At 47.9% G+C, this 13,498-nt stretch overlaps 1 protein-coding gene across 1 annotated transcript in view; it reads right to left on the bottom strand.

Moving 5' to 3' along the window:
• Positions 1–4,254, bottom strand: part of CPSF1 (cleavage and polyadenylation specific factor 1) — a 4,869-nt gene extending 615 nt beyond the window's left edge. The window contains exons 1-2 of the mRNA XM_015851108.2: positions 4,216–4,254; positions 237–370 (exon numbers count right to left, since the gene is read on the bottom strand). Coding sequence (XP_015706594.1) covers positions 237–308 — 72 coding nt within the window. The 5' untranslated portion in view covers positions 309–370; positions 4,216–4,254. The remainder of the gene's footprint in view (positions 1–236; positions 371–4,215) is intronic.
• Positions 4,255–13,498: the final 9,244 nt, after the last annotated feature.

The following is a 13,498-nucleotide window of genomic DNA, read 5'->3' as shown; positions in this document are numbered from 1 at the left end:
ATCCCCCATATGCCCCATATCCCCCATATCCCCATATCCCATATCCCACCCCATATCCCATATCTGACCCCATATCCCACCTTGGCGTCCTTGAAGCTGAGCAGCAGCGCGTCCCTCTTGGCTCCCATATCCCCCCATATCCCACCCCATATCCCCCATACCACATATCCCACCCCATATCCCATACCCCATATCCCACCCCATATCCCACCCCATACATATCCCCCATATCCCACCTTGGCGTCCTTGAAGCTGAGCAGCAGCGCGTCCCTTTTTGCTCCCGCCAGCTGGACGCTGGCCATGGACATCACGTTCCCGAACAACGAGAACGAGGCCACCAGCTCCAGCTTCTCCTTATGGCCACGACCCTCTATAGGGACATCGATATGGGGTCACCATGATCCCATAAACACCATGACCCCATTAACATCATCCCATTAACAACATGACCCCATAACCACCCCATAACCACCATCCCATAACCACCACCCCATTACAACCAGCTCCAGCTTCTCCTTATGGCCCCGACCCTCTATGGGGACATCGATATGGGGTCACCATGATCCCATAAACACCATGACCCCATTAACATCATCCCATTAACATCATCCCATAACCACCATCCCATTACCATCATCCCATAACCACCATCCCATTACCACCATCCCATTAACATCATCCCATAACCACCAGCTCCAGCTTCTCCTTATGGCCCCGACCCTCTATAGGGACATTGATATGGGGCCACCACCACCCCATTAACATCATCCCATAACCACCATCCCATTACCACCAGCTCCAGCTTCTCCTTGTGACCATGACCCTCTATGGGGACATCGATATGGGGCCATGGGGCACCATGATCCCATAAACACCATGACCCCATTACCATCATCCCATTAACATAATCCCATTAACATCATCCCATTAACATCATCCCATTACCATCATCCCATTAACATCATCCCATAACCACCATCCCATTACCACCATCCCATTACCACCACCCCATAAACACCATCCCATTACCACCACACATAGATCCCTATAGACCCAAAAAATCCCTATAGATCCCTATAGACCCCTATAGACCCCATAGATCCATACAGACCCCTATAGATCCCATAGGCCCCAATAGACCCCACAGCCCACATAGATCCCTATAGACCCCATAGACCCCACAGACCCCATAGATCCCTATAGACCCCATAGATCTGCACAGCCTCTATAGACCCCATAGACCCCTATAGACCCCCATAGATCCCCATAGATCCCCATAGACCCCATAGACCCCTATAGACCCCATAGATCCCCATAGATCCCTATAGACCCCATAGATCCCCATAAACTCTATTTAGAACCATATGCCCCAACTCCTATGAATAGATCCCTATGGACCCCATAATCCCATTAGTCTCCTATAGTACCCATAGATTCCTATGAAACCCCATAAATCCCCATAGACTCCTAAGTACCCCTAGATCCCTATAGACTCGCATTAATCCTTATGATCCCTATAGATTCCCCATAAGATCCCCATAGACCCCATATGACCCCTTATAGACCCCCATATGCATCCCTATAGACCCATAGATCCCCATTGGATCCCTATAGGACCCATAAATCCCCTAAAACTCCTATAGGACCCCCATAGATCCCTATGGACCCCATAAATCCCCATAGACTCCTATAGACCCCATAGATCCCTATGGACCCCATAAATCCCCATAGACTCCTAATTTAGACCCCCATAGTCCCTATAGACTGTCCATAAATCCCTATGATCCCTATAGATCCCCATAGATCCCCATAGACCCCATAGACCCCTATAGACCCCATAGATCCCTATAGACCCCATAGATCCCCATAGATCCCTATAGACCCCATAGATCCCCATTAGGGGGACCCCATAGACCCCTATAGAACCCCATAGATTCCCTATAGCCCCATAGATTCCCCATAGATCCTATAGACCCCATAAGAATCCCCATAAACGCCTATAGATCCATAGATCCCTATGGGGAACCCCCCATAATCCCATAGACTCCTATACCCCATATGATTCCTTAGACCCCATAAATCCCCATAGACTCCTATAGACCCCATAGATCCCTATAGACTCCATAAATCCCTATAGATCCCTATAGACCTGTAGACCCTATAGATCCATATAGAGCCCTATAGGCCCCGCATAAAATGAATCCCTTTACAGACCCTATAGATCCCCACAGACCCATAGATTCCCGATTAGCCCCATAGCCCCTACAGACCCTATTTAGGGGACCCCTATAGACCCCTATAGACCCCTATAGACCCCACAGCCCCTATAGATCCCCACAGACCCCATATATTATCCCATAGATCCACACAGACCCCATAGATCCTATAGATATAGATTCTTCCCCATTGGACCTTCATTAGAACCCATAGAATTCCCCATTAGGACCCCATAGATCCCCATAGAACTCATATAGACCCCATAGACCCCTTTATGGACCCATTTAAATCCACCATAGACTCCTACTGAGACCCCATTAGATCCCTATAGACTCCATATTAGATCCTCTATTAGATCCCTATAAGATTTCTCACATAGATGCCCCATAGACCCCCATAGACTCCCTATAGACCCATTTAATCCTATAGTACCCCATAGATCCCCATAGATCCCTATAGACCCCATAGATCCCCATAAACTCCTATAGACCCCATAGATCCCTATGGACCCCATAAATCCCCATAGACTCCTATAGACCCCATAGATCCCTATAGACTCCATAAATCCCATAGATTCCTATAGGACCCCATTAGATCCCTATTATGGACTTCCATAAATCCCTATTAGATCCCTATAGACCCCTGTAGACCCTATAGATCCATATAGAGCCCTATAGGCCCCATAGATCCCCTACAGACCCCTATAGACCCCACAGACCCCATAGATCCCGATAGACCCCATATATGGACCCCTACTATGGACCCTATACACCCCTATAGACCCCTATAGACTCCCATAGGAGTCTTATAGACCCCATTAGACCCCAGCCCCTATAGATCCCCACAGACCCCATATATCCCCATAGATCCACACAGACCCCATAGATCCCTATAGACTCCATAGATCCCCATGGACCCCATAGACCCCATAGATCCCCATAGAGACCCCATAGATCTCCCCATAGACCCCATAGATCCCCATATGGACCATATAGTGACCCCATATAGACCCCATATATGGACCCCATAAATCCTCCATTAGAGACTCCTATAGGACCTCCATAGATCCCTATAGACTCCATTAAATCCTTCATATTAGATCCCGTAACCCCTGTCAGACCCTAATAGATTCCAGTTATAGAGCCTCTTAATAGGCCCCATAGATCCCTACAGACCCTATAGACCCCACAGACCCCATAGATCCCGATAGACCCATAGACCCCTACAGACCCTATACACCCCTATAGACCCCTATAGACCCCACAGCCCCTATAGATCCCCACAGACCCATATATTCCCCTAGCATCCTACACAGAACCCCGAATAGATCCCTATAGACTTCCTATAGTATCCCCCATGGTATCCCCATAGATCCCATAGACCTATAGGACCCCTATAGTACCCCTATTGGACCCCATTAAATCCCCATAGACATCTCTATTAGAAACCCCATTAGTCAGCTATTGGACCCCATAAATCCCATAGACTCCTATAGACCCCATAGGATCTCCTATAGACTCCATAAATCCCTATGATCCCTATTAGATCCCCATATGTTCCACCATCTATAGACCCCTATAGATCCCCTAATAGACCCTATTAGACTCCGTATAGACTCCCATAGATCCCCTAGTCCATAGACCCATAGATCCCCATAGACCCCATAAGACCCCTATAGGACCCCATAGATTCCCTATGCGACCCCATAAATCCCATAGACTTCCTAATAGACCCATAGATCCCCATTAAACTCTATAGACCCCCATAGATCCCTTATGGACCCATAAATCCCCATAGGACTCCTATGAGACCCCATAATCCCTATAGACTCCATAAATCACCAAGATTCCTATCACCATAACCCCACCCATTAACATCATCCCATAACCATGACCCCATTACCACCGTAACCCCATAACCCCCTCATCCCATAACCCCCATCCCATAACCAGCACGACCCCATAACAACAATGGGGTCCACCCAAGCCCCCCACATACCTGCATTGCGATCTCCCTTGACTCCGCCTGTCAATACAACACAACACATATGGGTCTATGGTGTATGGGGGTCTATGGAGGTGGTTATGGGGTCTATGGGGTGGTTATGGGCGCTAGTCTATGGGGTGGTTATGGGTCTATGAGGGTGGTTATGGCGTTCTTATGCGGGTAGGTTTGGGCGTCTTATGGGGTTGGTGAAATGGGGTCTATGGGTGGTTATGGGTCTATGGGGTTGAGTTATGGGGGTCTATGGGATTAGGTTATGGGGTTCTATGGGTGGTTATGGGGTCTATGGGCTGGCTATGCGGTCTTGTGGCTGGTTATGGGGTCTATGGCTGGTTAATGGGGTCTATAGGGTTGGTTTTATGGGGTTCTAATGTGTGGTTATGGGGTCTTAGGTTTGTTATGGGGTCTATGGGTGGTTATGGGGTCTATAGGTTTGCTATGGTGTCTTGGGCGTGGGTTTATGGGGTCTATGGGGTGTTTCGGGGAGTATGGGTGGTTCTGGCGGTCTAATAGGTTTGCTTATGGGGTCTAGGCGGTGGTTCTGGGTTCCTATCGGGGGTGGTTATGGGTATCTATGGGGTGTGATGGTTCTATGTGGTTGAGTCTATGGGGTCTTATGGTGGTGGTTATTATGGGGTCTTATGGGTGGTTTATGGGGTGGTTATTGGGGTGGCAATATGGTGGTCTATGGGTGTATATGGGGCGGGTCTATGGGTTGGTTATGGGGTTCTATTTATATTGGGGGTGGGTTCTGCCGGGTCTATGGTGGTGGTTTCTGGGGTCATACTGGGTTAGATTATGGGTCTATGGGTTGGTTATGGGGTCTATGGGCTGGTTATGTGCTGGTCTATGGGCTGTGTTATGGCAGGTCTTATGGTGTTGGTTCTTGGCTGGTCTATGGGGTGGTTATGGGGTCTATGGGGTGGTTATGGGGTCTATAGGTTTGTTATGGGGTCTATGGGGTGGTTCGGGTGCTGGTTCTATGGGGGTGGTGATGGGTTCTATGGGGGTGGTTTTATGGGGTTATAGGGTTTGTTTATGGCGGTCTTATGGGCGTTGGTTCTGGGCTTTCTATGGGTAGTGTAGGTTTTGCGGTTCTGGATGGTATGGTGATGGGTTCTATGGGTTGTGCTATGGGGTCTATGTGTGTGGTATATCGTTGGGTCTATTGTCGAGTGGTTATGGGGTCTTAGCGAGTGGATATGGGCGTCTTATGGGTTTGGTTATGGTGGTCTATTGGGTTGGTTATGCGGCGTCTATTTGGTGGTGGTTCTGGGGTTCTATGGGCTGTCTGGTCATTATGGGTTTTTTTGTTATGGGTGTCTATGCGGGTGGTTAATGGGTCTAATGGGCTTGGCGTTATGGGTGGTCCTATGGTGGTGGTTATGCGGCGTCTATGCGGTTGTGTTATGACGGGTCTATTGAGGTGCTTATGGTGGTCTATGGGGGTGGTTATGGGGTCTCTTATGGACCGGTGGTTTATGGGGTCTATAGGTTTTAGTTATATGGGGTCTTGATGGGGTTGGCTATGGGGTCTATGTGAGGTGTTGACTTATTGGGGTCTGTGGTTTGTTAGATATATGGGCCAGCGCCGACCCATCCCACCTCTGCCTGGGCCATGTTACATTGGCGGTCTATTGGCGGTAGGTTTCATTGGGATCTATGGGGTGGTTTTATAGTGGGTCTTGAGTCGTGGTTATAGTGGGTCTATGGGTAAGAGTGCGCGTTATGGCGGCTCTCGCTCGCGAGCGCACTGGTTCCAATAGGCGGATCATATGGACACCCATGGTGTGCTTATGAGATGCGAATCATGTGCGGATCGGTTAATGGCCTGAGGCTCACTATGGGTGGCTACGGACACAATTACTCATCAAAAAAAACAACCTCACCAACTCTGTCTATTTATCAAAACCACTCTCTACATCTCTGATCACCAATGTCTATGGGGTGGTTATGGGGGTCTATGTGTGTGGTTATTAGGGTCTATTTAGGGTTTATGTTATGGGTGTTCTATAGTTGTTGGTTTATGGGGTTCTGATGGTCGGAGGTTATGGTGTCTCATGGTGCTTGGTTATGGTCTGAGAGTCTTTTGGTAGCGTGGTTATTGGCGCGTCTTATGGGTGGTTATGGTGTCATATGGACTGGTATATGGGTGTTCTATGGTTGTGGTTCTGGTGGTCTATGGGGTGTTCTGGTGGTCTATGGGTGTGGTTATGGGGTCTGATTGGGGTGGTTATGGGGTCTGTGGTTGGTACTGATGGGTCTATCGGGGTGGTTCTGGAGTCTACTGGGTTGGTTATTGGGGTCTATGGGTGGTATTATTGGGGTGGTTATGGGGTGGTTTATGGGGCGGTTATGGGGTCTATGGGGGTGGTTATGGGGTCTATGGGTGTGGTGTTAATGGGCGTTCTATGGAGTGCGTTATGGGGTCTATAGAGTTTCGTTATGGGCGGTCTATGGGTGGTATGGGGTCTATGGGGTGTTATGGGGTCTATGGGGTGGTTTGGGGTCTATAGGTTGTTATGGGGTCTATCGGGCTGGTTACGGAGGTCTATGGGTGGTTAATGGGGTCTATGGGTGGTTTATGGGGTCTATTGGCGGTAATCCTTTTATATATCTTTCTTTATATTCTTTTAACTGTTGTTATTGGGGTTCTTATAGTTTGTTATGGGGTCTATGGAGCGGTCGTGGTTTACTGTAGGTCGTATTGGGGTGGTTATGGTGGTCTATAGGTTGTTATGGGCGTCTTATGTTGGTGGTTACGGACTCGGGTCTTATGGGTGGTTACCTTTATTGGGGTCTATTAGGTTTGTTTTATTGTGGTCTATTACTGGTGGTGGTTTACTGGGGTCTATGGGGTGGTCATTGGTGGTGGTTTATGGGAATGGTCTTATGTGGTCGGTTATGGGGTCTATGGGGTTGGTAATATGGGGGTCTATAGGTTTGTTATGGCGCTGGTCTATGGGGTGGTTACTGGGTGTCTATGTTTGAGGTGTTATGGCGTAGTCTATAGGTTTGTTATGGTTGGTCTATGGGTGTGGTTATGGGTCTATGGGGTGGTCATGGGTGTGGTTATGGGGTCTATGGGGTGGTCTATGGGGTGGTTATGGGGTCTATGGGGTGGTTATGGGGTCTATGGGGTGGTTATGGGGTCTATGGGGTGGTTATGGGGTCTATAGTTGTGGATGGGGTTCTATGGGGTGGTATATGGAGTTATGGGGTGGTATGGTGGCTCTATGGGGTGGTTATCGGTGGTCTATGGGTGTGAGTCATATGGAGGCGGTTTATGGGTCTATGGGTGAGTGGGCCGGTCTAATAGGTTTGTTTATTGGGTTCTATGGGTGGTTAGGGGTCTATGGGTTGGGTAATGGTGTCGGTTATGGTGTGGTGGTTATTTTGGAAAACGTCATAATTAGGGTGGTTTATGGGTGGTCTTATGGGTTTGGTTTCTGGGAGGGTCTTATGGGGTGCGGTTTTTGGGTCTATGGGAGTGGTTATGGCTGGTCTATGGCGTGGTGGTTATGGGGGTTCTATAGGTTTGTTTTATGGGGTTTCTAATGGGTGGTTATGGGTGTTCTATAGGTTTGTTAATGGTGTCTATGGGTGGTTATGGGGTTCTGTATGGGCTGTGTTATGGGATCTATGGATAGTAGTGGTTTTAATGGGGTCTATAGGTTGGTAAGTTATGTGGGGTCTTTGGGGTATGGTTATGGGGTCTATGTGTTGGTGGTTATGGGGTTATGGGTTGGTTACGGGGTCTTATGGTGGGCTGGATTTATGGGTCCATGGGGTGGTGATGGGTTCGGTTCTATTAGCGTTTGTTATGGGGGTCTATGGGGTGGTTCTGCGGGTCTATGGGTTGGTTATGGGTGATCTATAGTGTTTTTATGGGGTCTATAGGTTTGTTATTGGGTGTTGTCTATTGGGTTGGTTATGGTGTCTATGCGGACTGGTATATTGGTGTCTTTATGGCGTTGTTAATGGGACTATGTAGGTGGTTATGGGGTCTATAGTGGTGCTTTTGGGTTTGTGTGGTCTGGTTTTATGGGGTCTATGGGGTGGTTATGCGAATCTTATTGGGTGGTTTTATAGGGGTCTAATGGTTTTGGTTACGGTAGGTCTTATGGGGTGGATATGGGGGTCTATGGGGTGGTTTATGGCGGGTCTTATAGGTTTTTTTGTTATTTTGGGCTGTCTATGGGTGGTTATGGGGTCTATGCGGGTGTGTTATATGGTGGATCTATGGGGCGCGTTATGTGGGTCTATGGGGTGGTGTATTTGTCGGTTTCTATGGAGTGTTGTTGGGTTATGATTCTATGAGGGTGGTTTATGGGTTATGGGTATTGCGTTATGGGGTCTACGGATCTGTGTTGGTTATGGGTCGTATGGGGTGGGTGATGGGTTCTTACGTGTTGGTTATGCTGGTCGTATGGGTTGGTTATGGGGGTTCTATGGATTGTGCGTTCTGGGTTCTATGTGGTGGCGTGATGTGGTTCTATGTGTGGGTTGGCCTTATGGGTCTTTTATGGCGTGTGGTTATGGGGTCTATTGGGTGTGGTTATGGGGTTATGTGGTGGTTTATGGGGTCTATAGTTTGTTATGGGGTCTATGTGTTGTGGGTGTTATGGTGGTCTATGGCGGTGGTATATTGTGTGGGTCTATTAGTGTTTGTTATGGTGGTCTATGGGGTGGTCTGGGTTCTTATTGGGTGGTTGATGGGTTTCTATTGGGGTCGTGGTTATGGGTTCTTATTGGGTGGTGGTGTTTCTGGGCGTCTATGGGTTGGCTATGCGGGTCATATGGGACTGTGGTTCATGGGATCTATGGGTTGGTTTATTGGGGTCTATGGGGTGGTTATGGTTGGTGGTTTATGGGGTCTTATGGGTTGATACGGTGGTCTAGGGTTGGGTATATTGGTGTCTACTGGGGTTGGTTATGGGGTCTATGGGTTGGTTATTGTGTGCAGAGTCTTATGGGGTGGTTCTGCCGGTTCTACTTGGGGTGGTTATGCGGGTGCTTCTATGGTGGCGTGGTTTATGTGTGGTCTATATAGGTTTCGTTATGGTGTAATGGTGTGGTGTATGGGGTCTTATATGAGGTTGGTTTGGGTCACAGGGTGATTTTATGGGGTTTCTATGGTGTATTTGGTTATGGGGTCTATGGGGTGGTTATGGGGTCTATGGGGTGGTTATGGGGTCTATAGGTTTGTTATGGGGTCTATGGGGTGGTTATGGGGTCTATGGGGTGGTTATGGGGTCTATGGGGTGGTTATGGGGTCTATGGGGTTGATTTACGGTGTGGGTCTATGGGTTTGGTTTTGTGTCTATTGGTGTTGGTGATATTTGGGGTCTAATGGGTTGGTTTATGGGTCTATGCAGGTGTTGTTCTGGTGGTCTATGGTGGTGGTTATGGGTCTATAGGGGTGGTATGGGGTCTTATCAGGTTTGTTTATGGTTGTCTATGGCGGTGGTTTGATGGGGTCTATGGGGCGTGGTTATTGGCGTTCTACACAGATAGGTTGATTATGGAGGGTCTATGGTTTGTGAGTTTATGGGTCTATGGGGTGGTGGATTGGGGTCTATGGGGTGGTTTTATGGTGGTCTATAGGTTTGTATGCGGGTCTTTATGGGTGGTTTCTATGCGGTGTTATGGGGTCTATGGTGTATCTGTGGTTATGGGTGTCTACTGGGTTTGAGTTATGGGTCTAATTGGGTAGGCCGTACCTCTCGGCGTCGTTGGGTTTCATAGTTCCTATAGACGTTTTAGAGTTGGGAGGTCTCCAGCCACCACTCAGGTTCCGTTCGTCCACCCAAGAACATGAAGTAAAGCAGGAAATACTCCAGCCCCGTGGTTGCGTGGGTGGGCCTGTTTATACACCGCTACTATGGCTGCCCTTAATATAGCTCTGGCCCTATAGTCCGCCCTATAGCGATCCTTTAAAGGCCCTATTAGTGGGGGCTTATAGAGGACATAGAGTTGGACTCCAAATGGCTGCTGATCCTAGGGGGTGGATAGATAAGAGGTTTATTGGGTTCAATGGGGAACTGGAACATATTTGCAGTGAGGATCTATGTCCGAGCATGCCCCCACCCTCTTATTGACCTTATGGAAGGGACCAGGGGTGGCCTACTATCGAAATCTATGGGTCCCTTATACCTGCATGCCTATAACGGCCTAATAGCGACCCGTATAGGATGGACCTACAGTCAGACTTCCATCATGTGGCTGACCGATCCTTGGGGCAGGCAACAAAGGCATATGATGGTTGGTCAATGGGGGGTTCTTATGAGGTGCTTTACTATCACCCCACTCTTGCTCCCTATAAGTACCAGGGGTGGCTCGCTTATAGAATCTATACGGTCCCTTATAGAGGCTCTTTATAGCTTCTGCCCTATCAGCTTAGTGAGGCTATAGAGCCCTTTACAGTCGGTATACCAAGGCTTGCAGACTAACTTACCTGAGGAGGTTGAAACCAAAGAGGGTTGGGGAACCGTCAAATAGGGGATCTCATGGGGCCTACTGCTCCCAACCTTCATACACTCTATATGACCAATTATAAAGGAAGCCCGGGGCTGGCTCTATAGAATCTATGAAGGTCCTAAAAATACGCAGCCCTTATAACGGTATCCTAATAGCGACCTTATTATGAGGACCTATCAGTCATTTGACTCTCATGATGGCTTGCGAATCCTGCGGGGAACATAGAGGTTGGGGGTCACCCATGGGGGCTTCTCATGGGGCTACCTATTCACCCCACTCTGCCCCATTAAGGTACCAGGGTTTTTGGCCCTATGAATCATATATAGGTCCTATTAGTCTGTCCTTATAATTAGTGGCCCTACAGTTCGGACTCCAGGGACCATGCCCCTTAATTAGTGGAGCGATCCTGTGGGGCGTAAATACAAGAGGTTGGGGTTCAATTTGGAGGGCGATCTATGGGGGCTATAACTAAGATTATATCATTCTCCCAAATCTATAGCCACAATATAAGTACCTCATGTATCTCATTTATTTATATAGAATATAGTATTACTATTCACTAAATAAATCTGATTCTTTATTAGCCACTTACACTGAAACTTAGGAAAATAAGGTGGCCCACTACATAGATCTAATGCGGGTCCCAGTCATCAGCAGCTCCAAAATATATAAGTGTCTTGTAAACTCTCTTTACAATAGTCAAAAACCCCTATGAGAGACCTATCGGAGGCGTCCAGACTCCAAAATGGCTAGTCTGCAGGATCCTGGGGAGGAGATAAATACAGAGTCTATGTATGCACACAGGTGGTCTAATATGGGCGGTGAGACCATTATTGGTGCATGCCTCGCTCGCACTAACCCTTATAATGCCCTCTAATATAAGGACCTCAGGTGTGGCGCTATTTAGGAATTTTATGTAGGTCCTTATAGCAAGCCCTTATATAACGGGCGCTATCGTTATACATCTAACCTAAAATTAGCAGGAACATACCTATTAGTGCCAACTCTAACCAGTCTAACTCCCAAACTTGTGGATGCTGACTCGACCTAAGATAGAGTGGGATCTTAAATCCAAGATAAGGTTGGGGCGTTACATAGGTAGTGGGATTCTATGGGGACTTGCATCCCAATTATCCCTTATATGATCCTTCATTAGTGGTGACCCAAGGTGGCCCTTCCATAGAATCTTACCATTTGTCCCTCGTATTAAGAGGCCTCCTATAGCTGTCCCTAATTAATTCATGGGCTTTATTTAGCTGGACCCATAATATTAAAGTCCGTGTACTCTTGCGACTCGGCACTCAATGCGGGTAGCTGATTCCTTTGGGGGGAATATCAAGTCAGGGGTTGGGGGGTCAATATGGGGGGTGATTTCTATGGGGTCTGCCGCCAACCTATATGCACCCTCATTTATGGACTCATAGGTGGATGTTTATATTATTAGAAACCTCTATGCTTCTTAACTGTGTTCCTTTATTAAGGTCTTGCCCTTTTACATATTAGCTGGGCTATAGTATGGCATCTTATCTAAGATCTGGGGATCTCCAATGTGGCCTGCGATTCCCTTGGGGTCGTGAAAACATAGAGGTCTGGGGTCAATGGGGGCGATCTATGGGGCTATCATATCAACCCCACTCATGCTTCCCATAAGTACCAGGTTGTGGTGGCTTTCCTATAGGAATCTATATCGGTCTCCTATAGTTCTGACCCTTATAGTCTGCCCTCATATAGCGGGCCCTTACAAGTTCTGGGAACTTTCACAGGACTATCATGGCAACCCATATAGGATAGCTATCCTGGATGGGAAACCATATAGAGGTATTTGGGGGTCTAAAATCTCCCATGTTGTTGGGGATCTAATGGTGGCTTTAGGCCCCTTAACTCCTATTATTGTACCCATAAAGCACCTCCTGTGAGTTTTGGCTCCCATTAGAATCTGATATGGGTCTCCTCTTATGTGGGTCATTTTACCAGCCATCCTTACAGTCCCCCAGTTAACCCATTTCTTCAGTGGGCTACTGCCACTATTCTGATACTAGGTCAATTAGTCAAATACAATGGTTGTTGCTATGGGCTTGCCCCAAACCCTATATGACCATAAGGGGATCCTCATGGGTGTGGGTTCCCATTAGGAAAATCTTATATGGGTTCATATGGCCATCAGAGCCACTCCCATAAGCACTTCTCAATAAGGGGTCCCTCTCTTATCTAGGGTCACCTTATTTATTTGGTCTCATTCCGGGTCCCACCCCACAGCGGCCCCATAGATGCAACCATCCATCTTCCCAGGAGCAGCTCCCATTAGTATATTCTTATGAGGTCTTCAAATTGTACACCCCATATGCCTTACTCCCAAAGGACATGGTTCCCGCATGTTCCCCACCTCCTACATGGGTCACCCCATAAGATGCCAACCCCCAATCTACCCTAGGAGCAGGTCCCCATAGAACTTATTGGGTTCTCAGATGTCCACCCCACTAGTCACCCTAGGATGGCTCTTATGTGGCCTCACTCCTACATGCCTCTACACCCCTTCCACTTCCTCCACATACAGCGCTGCTCCATTAAGTATTGCTATACCCAGGAATTGGCTCTCATTAGTGAATCCTAATTGGGTCTCGAATCGCACCCTCCACTAGGACCCAAATTAGTGCCTCTATGTGTGGTTCCACCTATAGATGTTTCTGCTCAATCTCCCAGTTCAATTCTCAGAAACGACTCCCTACAACAGCTCTTCAGCGAACCCCAGTCTGTACAGCTATTTAAGCCATAAGGCAGAATTTCAGCGTGCTCTAAC

The sequence above is a fragment of the Coturnix japonica genome, unplaced genomic scaffold, assembly GCF_001577835.2.
Source record: "Coturnix japonica isolate 7356 unplaced genomic scaffold, Coturnix japonica 2.1 chrUnrandom689, whole genome shotgun sequence".
Classification (NCBI taxonomy): Eukaryota; Metazoa; Chordata; class Aves; order Galliformes; family Phasianidae; genus Coturnix; species Coturnix japonica.
This window is presented reverse-complemented; position numbering and strand designations above follow the sequence as displayed.